This window comes from Euleptes europaea, chromosome 15, assembly GCF_029931775.1.
Source record: "Euleptes europaea isolate rEulEur1 chromosome 15, rEulEur1.hap1, whole genome shotgun sequence".
Lineage (NCBI taxonomy): Eukaryota > Metazoa > Chordata > Lepidosauria > Squamata > Sphaerodactylidae > Euleptes > Euleptes europaea.
This window is the reverse complement of record NC_079326.1, coordinates 45,851,925-45,870,929: the sequence shown is the minus strand read 5'-3', so window position 1 is coordinate 45,870,929 and position 19,005 is coordinate 45,851,925. Positions and strand designations below refer to the sequence as shown.

The following is a 19,005-nucleotide window of genomic DNA, read 5'->3' as shown; positions in this document are numbered from 1 at the left end:
TGGACTTTCTTGATGGTCTCCCATCCAAATACTAATCAGGGATGACCCTCCTTAGCTTCTGAGACATGACGAGGTCAGGCTAGCCTGGGCCATCCAGGTCAGGAGCTAATTCTAATACCCACTTGAAAATTAATATATTCACCATTGTTTGAGAAGTTATCATTAAAAAACTTCAGTGAATCATTTGTGGTGGCCCGTACAATGCCATCTACAAACAGAAGGTATGTGGAGTTTTCCTTTCTGTTACTGCAGCCCTTTCTGAACCTTGGAAACATAATTCCTGGGTAGGGTTGCCAACCTCCAAATGGTAGCTGGAGATCTCTCACTATTACAACTGATGTCCAGGTGATAAAAATCAGTTCCCCTAGAGAACATGGCCACTTTGGCAATTGGAGTCAATGGCATTAAAGTCCCTCTCCTCTCCAAACCCCGCCCTCCTCTGACTTCACCCCCAAAATCTCCAGTTATTTTCCAGCCCAGAGCTGGCAACCCTATTCCTGGGGTCACAGAAGAATAGATGTGCGAATCAGGAGGCTGCAGGGGGGGAAAGCATGAAGCTCTGCTCATGTCAGTAGAAGCAGCAGCTTCACCTCGTGCCATACTACAGCCCTCCTACTTATGCAGCTATTCCAACATGCAGGTCCGGGGACCCCGTGAATGATATTTCCAGGGTTCAAAAAGGGTTGCATGCCTATTATCTTAGGTGCTGTGGAACACAGGCAGGATGCTGCTACAGTAGTCCTGTTTGTGGACATCCTGGAGGCACCTGGCAGGCCATTGTATGAACAGACTGCAGGACTTGATGGGCCTTGGTCTGATCCAGCAGGCCTTTTCTTACATTCTTATGATGACAGAGAGGAATGCTAGAAAGTCAGTATTCCACACATGGATGGTAGTGTTGGGCCGGTGTTGTGTGTCTCTCCCCCCCCCCCCCGCAAAAAATGATGCTTCTCAACACAATTTTTTCTTATTTGGCCTCACTGTCCTTGTAATTGCCCTCACTGGTGCCCCACTGTTAGTTCTGTACCTGCACAGCTGCAGCATTCAGCATGGAAGCTGGCTGAGGAGCTGCTGCTGGCACATGCCCGTAAAAAGCATTAGAGGCACATCATGCACCCTTGAAAAAAAATCAGCTCCATCCAGTTTCTGCACCTGTGCATGCCTTGTGGTGGCGCATAGAATCAGAGAGTTGGAAGGGGCCCTACAGGCCATCTAGTCCAAGCCCTTGCTCAACTGTGGTGTGAGAGCCAGCATGGTGCAGTGGTTAAGAGTGGTGGTTTGGAGCGGTGGAGTCTGATCTGGAGAACTGGGTTTGATTCCCCACTCCTCCACAGGAGCGGCGGAGGCTAATCTGGTGAACTGGATTTGTTTCCCCGCTCCTCCACACGAAGCCAGCTGGGTGACCTTGGACAGGTCACAGCTCTCTTAGAGTTCTCTCAGCCCCACCTACCTCACAGGGTGTCTGTTGTGGGGAGGGGAAGGGAAGGTGATTGTAAACTGGTTTAACTCTTTGGAGGTCTTCAAGCAGATGTTAGATGGCCATCTGTCGGGAGCACTTTGATTGTGGGATCTTGCATGGCAGGAGGTTGGACTGGATGCCCCTTGTGGTCTCTTCCAACCTTGTGTGATTTTGTGATTTTGAGTCTCCCTTAAGTGGTAGAAAAAGTCGGCACATAAAAACCAACTCTTCTTCTTCTTCAACGCCGGATCAGCCTATGCTCAAAACTGAATTGCAACACTGAGAATGCATGCGTGCAAAGCATTTGTGAACGCGAAGAAAAAAGTTTTCTGACTGTTTTGATGGTGCTGTTTGCAGCTGGCCAACAAACAAACAAGCAATCCAAACCGAGAGAGCCCTGCAAAAATCACCTCATACATATTATGGCCTGCAAAACTGGCCTGAGGGTCTGGCAGAAATGAACATAAATTAACAGACCTTATTCTGTCACTATTTCTTTGCAAAAGATCATATTTAAAGGTCAGTCCCACCTGCTGAAGTGTTAATCATGTGGGCAACAACAGTAAATCCCTTCAAATACTGGTAGCAATCCTGAAGGACATTGGTGTGGAGGCGCCACAAATCAACCTGCTTGTAACTCCCAGCTACTGATTTATCTACCCAGACAGGTATCCCTTCATATATAGGTTGTCAACCCGTCCTGAGATTAAAAACCTTCTGAGAAATCCTCCAGGGTTCAGGCTTCTGAATTACGAGTTTAGATTAGTTAGATCTGACCTCTGAAGAGATGGAATTGGTTACTAAGAAATGAGTGCATGAAAGTTGAGAACGGCTGAAAATGGAATATACGCCCCAGTCCTAGAGTTCCCAGAGGCCCCTCTGACAGCATCATAGTCCACATGACACCACGGTCACTAAGTCGTTCAGCATCCTTAAAAAACATAATGTGATCCAACCCACAACGGTGCTCACCCCTTGTTCTTTGTCTTCTTACGGGTGCTAAGATGCAAATATCCCCCCTCTACTTGAGAAATGTTTTGTTCCAGTAGGCTGAGAGGGTACGGGTCATTCAGAACCCACATTTCACATGAAGCAAGACCCACAGGTAATTGGGGGGGGGGCCTTAGTCAAACAATGAAACATTTTTGTCCAATAAAGAGGCTTGCAAAAAGGCAAACTGTTTCAGGTGGAGGAAAGGGATATTCCTAACGTTGCCAGGTCCCTCTTTGCCACCGGGGGGGGGGGAGGTTTTGGGGTCGAGCCTGAGGAGGGCAGATTTGGGGAGGGGAGGGACTTCAATGTCCTAGAGAACAATTGCCAAAGTGGCCATTTTCTACAGGTGAACTGATCTCTATCGGCTGGAGACCAGCAGCTGTAATAACAGGAGATTGCCAGTTAGTACGTGGAGGCTGGCAACCCTAGATATTCCTGAGTTCCTAATCCCAACCATGGAAGCTACCAAAGTAGCCAAAGAATCTCACCTGGCTGGGTCTGGCCTGCAGATGTGACTTTTCTGGTTGATGTCCTTACTCTCTGGTTGATGTCCTTCAGTCAGAGCTGAATATATTTGGTTCCTAGCTATAATTTTTTTATTTTTTTTTGTGAATACAGGCCTTTCTTTTTTAGAATGTAGCTTATGGGCTCTACCCAATCTACCCACATCCCCCCCTCGGTCTTTTCCAATGTTTCTGTCTTCCTGACTTTAGAGGGGTGGTAGAAGAAGGGGTGGCAGCACATGAGTCATTGATTGCCCACCCCCCTATGTCTCAAGGCCAGACAAAAGAGAGTAGTCCTGCACATGGTGCATCATTGGTTGATGGAATTTGCTGCCACAAGGTTTGGAACGGACCGTTCAGATGACTCTCAAAGGAGATTAGACAAAATCATGGAGGATAGTTCTACCAGTGGCTATCAGCCATGATGGTTAAAGGGAATCACCATATTCAGAGTCAGGAAGTCATTTTGGGAGGCAACAGCAGCAGACAGCGACTGCTGTCCTGCCCTACTTGAGGAGAAGACTGAGAGGGGATATGATAACCATGTTCAAGTACTTGAGGGGCTGTCATATTGAGGATGGTGCTGAGTTGTTTTCTGTTGCCCAAGAAGGTCGGACCAGAACCAACGGGTTGAAATTAAATCAAAAGAGTTTCCGTCTAGACATTAGGAAGAATTTTCTAACAGTTAAAGTGATTCCTCAGTGGAACAGGCTTCCTCGGGAGGTAGTAAGCTCTCCTTCCCTGGAGGTTTTTAAGAAGAGGTTAGATGGCCATCTGTCAGCAGTGCTGATTCTGTGAACTTAGGCAGATGATGAGAAGGAGGGCATCTTGGCCATCTTCTGGTCACTAGGTGTGGGGGGGAGGTAGTTGTGAATTTACTGCATTGTGCAGGGGGTTGGACTTGATGACCCTGGTGGTCCCTTCCAACTCAATGATTCTATGATTCTATTCTTCCTGGAGTCATCTGGCCAGCCACTGTTGGAAACCCGATGTTGGGCTAAATGGACCTTTGATTTGACCCAGCAGAGCTCCTCCTGTATTCTAACACTCCTAACCCCAATGCTTCCACTTTTATTACTACGTACCAAGCGTTATGAAAGTGTCCACGCAGAGAATGCCCAACATCCAGTGTATTACTTGAGATGTATCCACCAACTGGACGAATTCTCGGGCCTTCGACATATGGGTAAAGTCAAACAAACAAAGACAACTGAAGCAATGACTCATTTTGTGTTGACTGCACATCTCACATCTGCGTTTGCACCCAAATCTCAATGTTATTTTGGAGCCAAATTTCATATCTGAAAGGACAGATGGAAAAGCCTAGGTCAAACACTGTTAATTATTCCGATTTCAGGAAATAAACCCAACATGGTTTGAATTCAGATGTCTTTCCTCTTGCAGAACTGGCCTCATCAGAACTAGAGATAACTCTTGCTTTACCGGTTAGTCCTCTGAACTCAAATTGGCCCTTTATAGGTGACATCTGTTGCAGGCTCTTGTGTTTGTCTGCTTATGTCCCATATACATATCTCCTGAGGAAGCATGGTTGCCTCATCGTGATTGTTCTCACATTGCTCCCACCCATGTGGCCATGATGGATTATGTGGTCATGTAGGACTTTAGCACAGGGGAAACCAAAGGGATTGAGCTAAACACTATCTAATCTAACAACCAATAAATCTATTTTTATTATATATTGTGCACAATTGTAGTTAAAAACACAGGGCCTAAAGTACAGGCTTCCAAAAAAGCACAAACATAGTTACAAATATTACCAACACGTAACAGTTGATGTTAGTACATAAAATAACCAGATTCTGACCTGACACATTTCGGCCTTTTACAGGCCTTCCTCAGTGGTCAAACATACACAATTTTTGAGGCCGAGGTTGATGGAAATAATAAGAATGCATTGCCAAATATACTTACAGGCTGATTTACACTGTAGAATGAATAGCTAAATGCTTTGCCATAGATCCAAAGTTATGTTAGAATGCCAGAATATAGTCTGTTGAATTAACGGACAAATTAGTTATTGTGTTTATGCTATAATTTTTTTCTTTTATTATTCTGATCCACAGATGGATTTATCCAATGTTTAATTCTTTCCCTATTCCTTTTTTCCTGTATCCTTTAAATAAAACAAAATAAAAGTTTTTTTAAAAAAAACATACACAATTTTACAATATACATCCTGACATATACACAAACATTGTACAAGGTAATATATATATATATATATATATATATATATATAAAAGCCTTTTATTCTGTGTGGCTTTATGTTAAAATAGTCCATATGCCTTAGGGCATGGCTCACACTTTGTATACGGTGTCCAGCGTTTCAGGATGTGTATGACATCAACAAAAGTGAAGAAAAGAATGGACACACAAATGTATAATAGAGTACAGTGGGAGGGCATGAGACAGAAGCAAAAGAGCCAACCAAGAGCCCTTTGAGCATGTTACAGCAAATACATGGCTAATCCAGTGTACACTTTTTTTTGGTACACGCACTGAGTAATTCTTACAGTACATTGCATGTTCAGCTCAATGTGGGATTTAAACCACACATTTATCTAGATATTGGTCCCCAGCATTATTTTTAACATGAACATGCATTGGCTCTTTCTTACAGACACAGTGGCATTCATGCAACATGTCCATGCATTCACTATAATGTGAACAGCACTCTAGGTAACACGTAAACAGGACCATTTTCCCTAGTATTTCCTAGAGCCCAGTGGCACAGAGTGGTAAACCACAATACTGCAGTCCAAGCTCTGCTCACAAAGAGAGTTCGATCCCGACAGAAGACAGTTTCAGGCAGCCAGCTCAAGGTTGACTCAGCCTTCCATCCTTCCTAAGTCAGTAAAATGAGTACCCAGCTTGCTGAGGGAAAGGTATAGATGAGTGGGGAAGGCAATGGCAAACCACCCCGTAAACATAGTCTGCCTAGTAAACTTCAGGATGTGACGTTATTACCATTTCCTAGACTTGACGCAGATCAATTTGTCCTGCAGCTTCATTGACAGTTTGCCACAAGATTGGGATGGGAACAGGAGAAATATGGAAAGGAGGGAACAAAATCGAAACTTGTATTTCTAAAGCTCTGGAACATGTTCTACCAGTTTCTGTGATCCTAAATTAGATTCGCTTTTTTGTCGACGGGATGCCTGCCACTAAAGCCATTCGACGTTGACCTTTTGATGCTTAGCATTTTTCAGAAGAATCCCACATGGCTGCCTTTGAAATACAGAATTAGCCACCAATTAAATTTGAGGAGACCAAAAAGAAATATGCCGGTTTCTTCCTCTTTTGTTAAATGTCAGAAAACATAATATGGGATATGGACAGATGGACAAAGTGGGAACAGAAGAACCATGTCTAAGTTAATTCCCAGGAATTTATTTTTAATCAAGAAAAAAGTCACAAGCGTAAACAATACTGGGAATTAACAGGACATATGCTAGAGCTGGATTTGTTTGCTTCTTTTAAAGGTGGACCCTTGTTGTTAATATAAGGGTTAGCTATGTGCTGTCATGCATATACAATGGAACCACTACGGAGGAAAAGTGAAAGAGGCTTATCAGGATACTCAGATTCAGATCTAGAGTGGTATAGTGTATTAGATTAAGAACCTGGAAAGTTGGGTTCAAATCCCCCATCTGTCATGGTTGGGTAACCTTGAGCTTAACATGTTCAGCCTCATAGGATTGCTAGAAGGACAAAATGGAAGAACGAAGATCACCACTCTGATCTCCTTGGGAAGGGTAAGTCAAAGCGCCAATAAATACATAGCTACAACATTTATAACATGCTTTGGGGCACAAAAGGGCTGCCACGGTGGCTTGACAGTCTCCATAGGTCATGAATAGAGGATGGATGGATGGATGGATGGATGGATGGATGGATGGAGGAAGAAGAAGTAGAAGAGTTGATTTTTCCAACTTTCTCTACCACTTAAGGGAGACTCAAACCAGCTTATAATCACCTTCCCTTCCCAAAACAGACACCCTAGGAGGTAGGTGGTGCTGAGAGAGCTCTAAGAGAGCTGTGACTAGCCCATGGTCACCCAGCTGGCTTCGTGTGTAGGAGTGGGGAAACCAACCCAGGTCACCAGATTAGTGTTCGCCGCTCATGAGTAGGAGTGGGGAATCAAACCCTGTTCTCCAGATCAGACTCCACTGCTCCAAACCACTGCTCTTAACCACTACACCACACTGGCTGGCTGGCTGGCTAGATGGCTGGCTAGATGGCTGGCTAGCTCTACAATAGAAGAAATAAAAACTGGACAGCAAACTGAGACAAAACAAAACAGATCCCTACACAGACATTTGCAGAGCAACAAAATCTGAATCCAGCCTATCCAGCAATGAAACCTCAAATTAACCCCACTGCTCTACGAAAAACCCCAAAGTGGAAGGACACAGATTACAAATGCTGCCACCACCAAAAAGGCCATGTGTACCACACATACACGCACAAGCCATGTATTTGTCATGTAGTCGCTAATAATGTAGAGGCAGGCAACGGAAAACCACCTCGGTTCATCTCTTGCTTTGAAAACCCTACGGGGCTGCCATAAGTTGGCTGCGGCTTGATGGCACTTTCCACCAGCTAATAATATGTCCAGGGAAGATCCTGGTTTAAATCCCAACTCAGCTAAGAACTCATTAAGCAACTTCAGGCAAGCTGCTGTATTGGTTTCAGTTCCCTTCCTCTCATCAACAAAGTAGTTATTACACTGTTGTGCCACTGGACACGCCTGTTGCCAGGATTACTAATATAACAAATTCAAAATGTATTGAACCCTTGAAGTGTGCCCCATTATTGTTATTAGATCTAAAAAAAAAAAAAAACCACTTTGCAGTGCCTTTGGAATGCATTAAACAAGTTGTTCCCAAACATTTCCTGGAGAACTCAGAGCATTTCAGCTGAAAGTCAGCTTCCCCAAACTGTAAACAAAAGCATTCAAAATGTCCAACATCAATACAAACCAAAAATGCATAGACGCAAAAGCACATTTCAAAGGAAGTCTGAGAGTTTACCAAATCAGTTCTATGATGATGGTCAAAATTGTACAGGCTCACATTTCCACATCGTATTTGTCTTTTTCACACACGGCCTCCCTTCAACCCCTCCTCTACTTCCAACTGTGGGACAGCCGGAGCTATATTTGGTACTTTTTAGGGAATGTTAGGAAGGAAAGGCAGCATGGTATACCCTGAACTCGTCAGATATCGGAACGGAAGCTAAGCAGGGTCAGTACTTGGATGGGAGACCGCCAAGGAAGATTGGGCAGAGGAAGGCAAAGCAAACCACCTCTGCTTCTCAGTTGCCTGGAAAGCCCCTTGCAGGGGTCGCCATAAGTCAGCTGTGACTTGAGGACACACAGGAAATGTTAATATGCCACTTACTGACTGCATACTAGCAAGGGGAAAATAATCAAGGGCTTAACTGTGTTCTCTCTGCCCTCTCCTCCCAAACAGGTGAACTATTGGGTAAACTTTTTCAAAGGGCTCTGTGCGTACCACCAAACTGTTAGAACAGAGAGAGAAACTGCCTATTCAGGATGGATCCAGATAAGAAAACAAGTGCATAAAGTACATAGATATGCTGCAGGATCAGACCCACCAATTTATTTCCACAAAGAAGCCAACTAGATGTTTCTGGGAAACCCTTAAATGGGGTATGAAGGCAACAGCCCTCCACCACCACTGATCTCTAGCACATTGAATCCAGAGGTACACTGTCTCTGAGCATGGAGGTTCTACGGAGCTACCAGGGATCTGCCTGCCCCCCTCCCCTTTAAAACCAGTTAAGCATACCGTGGCAGTGAGGGCTTCAAGTGAATTATGAAGCAGGACTTCATTTTGCCTGTCCTGAATCAACTGCCCTTCGGTGCCACTGTGTGACGCATGAGTATAGAGTCTGACGCCTAGCTGGATCAGACCATCTCTCTAGTTGGTAAATATTTATAGTCCACCTCTATTTTGTGGCTGTTAGAACAGTGGTAGAAAGGGTGGTCAAATCACAGCTGACGCATTGCTACCCGGTGGGGTTTTCAAGGCAAGAGACTAACAGAGGTGGTTTGCCAGTGACTTCCTCTGCATAACAACCCTGGTATTCCTTGGTGGTGTCACATCCCAAGTATTAACCAGAGCAAACCTGGCTTAGCATCTCAGGTCTGATGAGAGTGGGGTAGCCTGGGCAAGCCAGGTCAGGGCTATTTTTTTTTTTTTTTTGCCATCACATCATAGCTGATGTATGCAGACCCTGAAGAGTTTTCAAGTCAAGAGACATTCTGAGATGGTTTGCCATTGCCTGCCTTCGTGTCACAGCCCTAGTATTCCTTGGAGGTCCCCCATCCAAATACTAGCCAGGGTCAAGGCTGAGAGTGTGTGACCGGCCCAAGGTCACCCAGCAAGCTTCCATGGCGCGAGTGGGGATTTGAACCTGGGTTTCCCAGGTTCTGGTCTGACACCTTAACCACTACACCACGCTGCCTCTCTCTATGTCAGGGCTTAGCATGCCAAATTTAAAAAACCTACAATAATCCAATAAAACCCTCCTCTCCCCAATGCCTGCAGCCTTCACCTCGTCAAAAGCCCTAGCAAACAAAATGGCCCTGCAGTGCCTGCTACAAACATCTGAGCACTGTGTCTGCCACTTACCTCCTCAGGGGTGGGAGCGATTGTGGCAGAACATCCAGTAGGTGATAACTTGAGGGCCACAGTGGGCATACACTTATATATAGGGAAAGACAATCCTTTCGAGGGATCTTGAAATTACTGAATTATGGGTATTTTGTGGAACCAATTGTTCACAGAGTCTTTACCTCCACTTCATTGTTCCTTCCTTAACAGTTTTACAATATTATCACAAGACTTGTTTAATTTCCCATACGTGTCCACTGTGGAGAGTCAGTGCGATGTAGTGGTTAAGAGTGGTGGACTCTAATCTGGATAACAGGGTTTGATTCCCCACTCCGACACATAGAACCTGCTGGGTTACCTTGGGCTACTCACAGTTCTGTCCAAACTCTCTCAGCCCCACCTACCGCACAAGGTGTCTGGTGTGGGGACAGGTAGGGAAGGCAATTGTAAGCCGGTTTGAGTCTCCTTTAAAGGTAGAGAAAGTGGGGGTATAAAAACCAACTCTCCTTCTTCTTCTGGCTTTCCCTTACCATTTTCCTTTAAAAAAAAAAAGGCTATCATTCTGCCCGTTTGGTTTTTAGTGTGAGAATTCACATTCTCCATTTGCTGATGGTTCTATAAAACTGTATAAACAATAAATTATACATTATTGTTTACACAGCACTACAAAGCAGCTTTATTGGGACAGGAGATGGAGTCATTGTCACTGAAGTAGTTGGGTGATTCAGCTGGGCTGTCCTCTAGTTCATGTTCAGATTTAAGTGGATTTGTCTTGGCTGTGGACCACGAGAAACTCCGGGCTATAAATTGTGAACACATGAAACTGCCTTATACCAACTCCGACCCCCCATTCATCTAGCACTATATTATTTGCTAACTACCAACAGGGTCTTGGGCAGAGAAGCATCTTTCTGATCTGCTGCCAAGACCTTTTCAATGGAGTTTCCCGGGATCGAACCCAGAGCCTTCTGCCCGCAAGAAGGTGCTGCGTCATTGAGCCGGAGACCTGGTGCCTAGTGACCCATGCAGAATTCCCAGGCTGCAGAAATGCAGATTGAATCACGAAATGCCAAAATTCCATGAATGAAGGTAGCCTTGGATATTAGCTTTGCAGATGATTGTGTTGACAGCAAGAAAGTTCTGGTGAGACAGACAGTACAACATTTAGTATGACCTCCTTACTAGAACTCATCCGGACATATTCCAAGTACGATTGTAATCAACCACTTCTTATGTTTTCCTGCCCGGACAGGAAATTCTGCAAGGTGTGTGTTAAGTGTCGTCAAGTCGCTTCCTTCTCATGGCAACCCTATGAATCAAAGTCCTCCAGAATGTCCTATCTTTGACAGCCTTGCTCAGATCTTGCAAATTGTTAAAGACTGCATCAACAACCAAAAGGGAGACTGCAGCCAAGAAATCAGAAGGAGATTGAGACTGGGAAGGGCAGCCATGAAGGAGCTAGAAAAGATTCTGAAGTGTAAGGATGTGTCACTGGCCATCAACATTAAGTTAATTCATGCCATTGTACTCTCTATTACTATGTGTGGGTGTGAAAGTGGGACATTGAAAAAAGCTGATAGGAAGAAAGTAGATTCCTTTGAAATGTGGTGCTGGAGGAGAGTGTTACGAATACCGTGGACTGCCAAAGAAACAAATCAGTGGGTAATAGATCAAATCAAGCTTGAACTGACCCTAGAAACGAAAATGACTAAACTGAGGCTATTGTATTTTGGTCACAGTATGAGAAGACAAGAGTCACTGGAAAAGGCAATCATGCTAGGAAAGGTTGAAGGCAGCAGGAATAGAGGAAGACCCAACAAGGGATGGATTAACTCTATAAAGGAAGCCACAGTGAATACTATAGTAGTGCAATACCCAAAGACATGTGGTGCCTACCCAGCTCATAAGCCTCTTTCAAAACTGTACAAGAATCCCTTGCTTTAGATTCTGCAACATCACCCACAAAAATATGCAATGACAGATATTGTCTATATCACATTCCCATTTATACAAAAATATACATTTTAAGGATTATTCTTATATTCTCAGGGGACACTTCTATATCAGCTTTGAGCCTCAGCAAGAAAGGCCAGCTATTGGGAGACAGGTATGATAAAGAAGGAAGTAAACATACCAAAAGGCATTAACTGTACAAAAACTCTTGAATATGAACCTTTCCAGTTATGACCACTAAGGTTCAATGCTTTTTAATGCAGCAATTGGGTTTTGGAGGGGAGCTTTTCTCTCACAATAAGCTCTACAAAGTAAGCCAATTACAAAGCAGAATTTAAAAAGGCGGGGACTTGATTTGAGCTTGATTTGAGCTATGCTGACGCATAGATTCCCAATAGGAACGTGTGGGTCCAGAGAGCAATGAACCTCAGGTAAAACTCCTATGCATAAATGACCAAGGTTTCTCCGCAACGGATGTACTACACAGAATGACTTCGGTATAAACCCATTGAGATGAGGTGCTTGGAGCGACCGGGCAGGGGATTGTGCCGGCAAAGTTCTAATCAGTTTACTTATTCGGGCATAAGACAAGCTTCCAACTTGTCTTTTCGGAAGGCTGAAGTTGCTGCTATCAGGCCAAATAAATCATTCCTGGGGAAAAACATTAACAGCTAAGAAATAACTAGGCAATCGCAGAAGCTTTCTACATTCTCTTCCCTTATTACGCTGCCTACTGTGCTGCCAACAACATATGCCGACACTCCATAAGGTTTTCATTTCCACCTCCAACAGATACTGAAAAGCAATATGTACAACGGCTCCTTCAATCCAACCTTAGCAGTTGCCCGAGGTGCTCTTCTATCAGCGGCAAATAGGTCTATGTGACTGTCAGGTATTCAGTACCTCTGAAAAGTTATTTTGCTTCTAAATGGTTGCAACGGCTCTAAATGCCAGTTGCTAACAGCTTGAAGAGATCAGGCTAGGATCATGCTTGAACGGATTACATGCCAAGGGTTGTGGGGATTCCTTTCCCATACATCCAAAAGTGTACATTGTTGGAGCATTCGTCCATACACTTCTTGCATAGGCAGTAGATGAAACATTGTCCAACAATGGACTCTCAAGAAGGGAAAGTTTGCTATGGCCATTGACGCATGGCGGTTTCCTCATGGTCACCCTGCCAACTACTTCGGGGCTTTGCTTTAACTATGCTTGCATTTTCCGACCATCAGAGGTCGCCTCGCTCTTCCTGCGCATTTCCCACACATTTTCTGGATGCTGGCTAAACACGAATCCAGAAAACACGGGCAAAACATGCAGAAACATGCGGGGGAGACCGAGGCAACCTCTGACGGTCGGAAAATGCAAGCATAATCAAAGCAAAGCCCCTCCTCCAAGAGAGTATTAATTACCTTACCCCTTCTATGCCTTCAAAAATCAAAAAGAAATTGCACAACTTGCAGTATTTCCAAGCTTTTTTACTTCCCCACCCTACCGCTTGTTTACTAGAGTGCTTATTAGTCATTTCCTTGGTACAAATCCATTTTCCGCTCTCACAGTTGTCTCTTGCACAGATCCCTCCCCTTTTCATTACCCTGCAGGTTCTGTTTGCCTCTTTCCACAACTAAACCTTTCTGTGTCTCTTACTAGAACGGGAAAATTGTAAGGCTGACGTGTAATCACAGTTTTGCTCGGAAGGAAGACAAGCTGAGGTCATGGGAGGAACTGCGGGAGAAGGGTGAAAATATTTGGAACTCCCACTCTAACAGTGCAATGCTGAGCCGAGTTATAACATACATTCTAAGTCAGTTTGCTTTGAAGGGTTAGGATAGCAATGTGAATTAGATAGCAATGTGAATCTACAAACTCTAATTAGTTTGAGCACAGTGGTCTTCCTTCCCCCCCTTCACAGGCTCTCAGAAGTTCTCAACATTACTGACTCCTGGAGCACATTTATCATCATTCCATATCATCAGTCCATTTTAAGATAATTTCTTTGGGCAGCAAGGGGGTTAATTTATAATTTACAGAGTCACTTTTTTACACAGCTAAGCAGCTCCATCAGTATAAATACTCCTACCTGACAGCCAGTGTTGTGTAGTTGTTAGAGTGTCAGATTAGAATCTTGGAGAGCTCAGGTTTGCCATGAGCCAGACATACACAATGAATGGGCCTAACCTACCTTGCAGGGTGGTTGTGTGAGGACAAAACAGAGGAGGGGAGAACGGTGTAAGCAGCTTTGGATCCTCACAACCACCCTGCGAGGTAGATTAGGCCCAGTCAGTGTGTATGTCTGGGATGAAAGGTAGGATGTAAATGAAGTTAAATAAATACATCCCTTGCCAATCTTTTGTGATTGGCACATGACCCACCCTCTTCATGATTCAGGTAAAATATATGGAGTGTTTCTGACTTTGTTTCCAGACTGTTGCATTGAAAGCACTCTCTCCTTTCTTAACTTAAAAAAAAAAAAACTTGGGCAAAGCACAGAGTCCTGGGATTTTAGCTTCTGTTCTCACCAGTCCACTTCTTTCTCACCAGCAGCGCCAATTCTACACAGCTCCTGTTCTCAAGAACGCAACACTCAGGAAAACAAGTTAAGAGTATAAAGAAGGGAGCAGAAGGCAGGGGGATTAACTGCTCAGCAGCGGCCCCTCTTGGCTAAAGGAAAAAACTGCTGCTATGTAAGGATAAACTCCACCAGGAGGAGAAATAAGGTCTTTCCTTTTAAATTATTATTTCTACTTTTTTTAAGGGGATTTTTTTTTTCATTTCTGCGAACCACTTATTGGAAACCAGAACAGATCTGCCAAACCTGATTACACATATCACCCAAAAATGTCTCAAGCTAGCTTCATTTCTGCATTCGCCAGGTTTTGTTTTGTTGCATAAGCATTTGTTTTGTTTTGTTTTGTTTTTTGGTGGAATGGTACACATAATGCTGCCTTAGGCTGAATCAGATCATTGTTCCATCAAGGTGAGTATCATCAACTAAAACTGGCAGTGGCTCTCCTGGGTCTCAAGCAGAGGTCTTTCGCATCACCTACTGCCTGGTCCTTTGAAGTGGAGATGCCGGGTGTTGAATCTGGGACCTTCTGCATGCCAAGCAGATGCTCCGCCACTGAGCCACCCTTAACTCTTCAGGGTGAAATCAAGGCAGAACTTGATAAACACCATCCTTTCCAAAGAAGCAACCATTTATTCTGAACAAGTGGCATAGCTGCCAGACTAGGAAACCCTGGGTTCAAATTCCCACAGCCTGGAAGCCCACTGAGTTGCCTTGGACTAGCTATTATGCCTCAGTCTAGCCTACCCCTCAGGGCTGTTGTGATGCTAAAATGGAGGGGAAAGGGAGCTAAACGCATAATCCTGTGCATCTGGAAAGAAAAGCAGGATAGTGGCGTGACAGGTTGACTCCTGACAGCCACTAACTTTGAGGTTCAAGTGCCAGGACAAAATATACAATACAACTTCAGGAGCAAAAGAAAGAGACATTTGCTATCTAGGGTAGCAAGCTTTCACTGATTAAGCACCTAGCTTAATCATGTGAACATCTTCAGATTGATTCAAAGGTGTGCCCAATTAATTGGACAAAAAGTTTATTTTACATTTTAATGATTGTTAATACAAGCATTCATTTTAAAAAAATCACAAAGGGTGCCTGCCACATCAGAAGAGGCATTCCTTCTTTCCTGTTACACAAGAGGGAACGCCTCTGCTAATAGTTTCATACCTAAAAAAAACAAAAAACATTTCTTCAGAACTATGTAATATGAAAACTAATGCAAATTTAATTGATCAATGGATTCAACATAATGTCATTATTTGACTAGGGTTTCCTTAATAGGTGACCGTCCTAGTTTTAATCCTGTTCATTAAGCTGATCCATTTGGCTGCTTAAGAGGGTTTAAAAAAACAACAACCCAGCAATCTATCTATCCTATCAGGAAGACACTAAACATTACACAGATTGTATATGTCTCAGAAGAACTCCCAAATCTCCCTTGAAAGACTTTTCTACTTGAAATTATTTTAAGAAGTAATTTACATCCAGGTTGACTGGCTCTGTGAAATAATTTCCCATTTCCTTTTAAAAGAAACGCATCTCATTCTGGAGAGCATTACATTGTATTATAGCAGATTTCTCTTATATTACCTTTCAAGAAGTCTGCCAGAGGACTTTCATTAAATTAACTTAAAAAAAAAAAACTTGCCCAAAATACAGAAGCCAAATCAGATCAGAGGCAAAGGCCAATTTTGCCACTGACTAAAAATAACTTCAAGGCAACAGATATTATCAGCCCCGTCCTAAGCAGAGTTGCACCCTTCGAGGTCCGTTGAAGTCAACGGGCTTAGAAGGGCATAACTTTTTTTTAGGATGGCACAGTTTCTGTATCTTAGAGTTGTGTGTTATTTTTCTACCCTTCTAAATGAGAAATGGAAAGCGAGTAGAGATTCTTATAAAAATCAAGGTTTCCTCCAAACAGAACTGAATCAGATGTGGATTTTTTTTCATGTGTAGCAGTGGAGCATAACAAAGAAACTTTACAGAGAACCATGCTTTATAATGTAATCTGCATGGCCTGAAGAGATGTCAGTCATTATTTCACAGAAAAGAACGTTAGAGCTACAACCAGAACTATATCAACATAAAGCAATAATCCTCCACTCTGCTAAGCAGAGTTATACCCTTATGAGCTCCCTGACTTTCAGCGGACGTAGAAGGGTATAATTCTACTTCGGATGTCACTGCAAGGCACCTTTATCTGAGCAAAGAATATTTATGTAAAACATTTCTATTCCACCTTTCCGCCCGATTCAGGGTCCCCTCCGCAAGAAACTCTGTACAGGCTCACGGAACGCTCAATATCTGCCAGCTGGCATTTTGAACCCCTCACAAGTTGCAATCCAAAGCATGCTTTCTTGGAAATACATTTCATTGACCTCAGCGAGACTCGCTTCCATGGAACTGTATTGGGGACCATAATGTTTACCACCGAAGATTCAGAGAACCGCCGGCCATCCAAATAATTTCCTTCCATAGTCATGAATGCCTTGGAGAAATTAAGACCAAAGCCCAACTGAACCCATATCAGTTCAAATGTCTGAGACCTGTTGGTAAGTTGCAGAAGTATTTAATCCACAAGTCCTTCTTGCCTCAGTTTCCTTAAGGTGGTTGTTTGACAAGTTTTGTTCCCTGACCTTTATCATAGCTACGTGCATGTTTGTATTCCTACCATGGGGTTTTGGCTGTGTGTCCTGTTTGATGAATGTTAGGGTGAATAGGGTAATACTGTACAAGGAGGGTACTGAAAAGGTTAACATGCTGAAATAACGTGTGTGCCAGCAGTGTTCCCAAACCCAACCCCTTCCGATTAGTACATTTGTAAATATTATTGTACAGCTTGCCTCAAACTTTGTCCAGCCTATGTATCAGCTGCAAAACTGCTAGGCAGACAACATATTTTGCTAATAGAGGGCATCCCTCTCGTAAGAACACATTCTAGTCCCCTGTTGATATGGAAAAGTTTCAGGAAGTGAAAGCGACGAGAAAGCAATGTCCTTTGTTCACGTTACTCTCAAAACTCGTCTCAGTACTATGGAACCTTTTTGGGGGGTCATCTCTCCACATCTTTGGCTGAGCTCATACAAGGTTCAACATCCGTAGTCTCCCTTTCTCTATCAGGCATGCGACATCTACAAAGCTGAAGTTCTCTCAACCAAGGATTTTGAGCCTTCCAACCAAAACAAACTTCAAGCAGCAAAACCCAGCAAACACGCCCATCCGATCACAAACCAAGGCATGTGTTCACCTACTCTACAGAAAGCTAAAGGAAAATAAAGTGTTGCCAACCCAATCCAACACTGATTTGGTCAGGAGCCCCAAGGGACAAAAATTGCTCAGCCTCACCCTTCGTTCTTTCTGACCACCCCCATGTTGCAAAGCAAGCTTAAACTGTCCCATTCTTTGGAACAAAGAGGGAGCTCTGAATTCCAGTCATCATTCTGGAACCAGCGTCCGGTCCAAAGACCGCCTCAAACTACTGAGCCACTTTCCATCTTTGTTTCCACTCTCAGGAGAGCCCCCGATTCACACGGGCAAAAGCTGGCGTTAATGGCACGACCTGGAGAACCTGCCAGAGGTTAGGAGCCCAGAGACGTCGAGCCCCTTCTGCCGTCCAGGACTCAACTCGGCCAGGGCTCCTATCGACGGCCAAGCCTCTGCGCCCCACAGGGCAAAACAGGGTTCCCCCGAACCCAACCGAGAGAGAGCAATCACTTGAAAGAACAACCACGCTTGAAAGTCCTGGACAAGGAGGCCATTTATTCATGGAAGGTTTTGCATTGGATTTGTCACTCTGTGTGTGTGTGTTAAGTGCGGTCGAGTCGCTTCCGACTCATGGCGACCCTATGAATGAAAGTCCTCCAAAACGTCCTATCTTTGACAGCCTTGCTCAGGTCTTGCAAATTGAAGGCTGTGGCTTCCTTTATGGAGTCAATCCATCTCTTGTTGGGTCTTCCTCTTTTCCTGCTGCCCTCAACTTTTCCTGTCATGACGGTCTTTTCCAGTGACTCTTGTCGTCTCATGTCACTCTATAGATGCACATTTTCCCCATCTGAATTCTCAAAACTCTCATGGCGGCTTATTGTTGAGTTTGGAGAATATGGATGGGGGAAAAGTGCATCTAAAGAGTGGCAAGTCCAAGGCAGAACCTTCTATGAATAAATGGGCAAAAAGTAACCTTAGCAAACAAGGCAAGGAGAACGGCCAACGAGTATCCCCGAACACTTCCCCCACTGCACAGACTAGGTCCGACCACCGGGCCAGGACAAACGCAACAGCGCTAGAGCGCCCCGCGGGGAGCTGTCCAGGGCTCCGGGGGTGCTGAACCCCGACGCGACCCTTACCAGAGTTTTGTTGCCGTTCTTGCTGAGGGGCCCGCGGAAAACCCCCTTGATGTTGCGAAAGTGCCCGTTGCGGAGGTGCGCCGAGCTGATGACGATGTAATAACACTCCATGGGGCAGGCGGCCGGGCGGCGGCGGCAGCCCTCTCCCGGCACCCCCCGGACGCCAGGTCAACCGGGCAGGGGGCGGCAGGCGGCAGGTGGAACGCGGCACCCCTGGACGCCAGGTCAACCGGGCAGGAGGCGGCAGGCGGAATGCTCCGGCAGCCCTGGACGCCAGGTCAACCGGGCAGGGGGCGGCAGGCGGCAGGTGGAACGCGGCACCTCTGGACGCCAGGTCAACCGGGTAGGAGGCGGCAGGCGGAACGCTCCGGCAGCCTTGGACGCCAGGTCAACCGGGCAGGGGGCTGCAGGCGGCAGGCGGCTCCGAGGCTGGCCAGGCGGCGAGGCGAGGCCGGGGAGCCCCCCAGGCGTGGACCGCCGGCTCTCCCCGACCCCGGCGGTCCAAGGCTGCCTCCTGGCCGCAAAG

The 19,005-nt window shown here is 44.9% G+C and overlaps 1 protein-coding gene across 1 annotated transcript in view; it reads right to left on the bottom strand.

Moving 5' to 3' along the window:
* The window catches only part of ZNF804A (zinc finger protein 804A), a 249,177-nt gene extending 230,587 nt beyond the window's left edge, over positions 1-18,590 (bottom strand). The window contains exon 1 of the mRNA XM_056861498.1: positions 18,480-18,590. Coding sequence (XP_056717476.1) covers positions 18,480-18,590 — 111 coding nt within the window. The remainder of the gene's footprint in view (positions 1-18,479) is intronic.
* Positions 18,591-19,005: the final 415 nt, after the last annotated feature.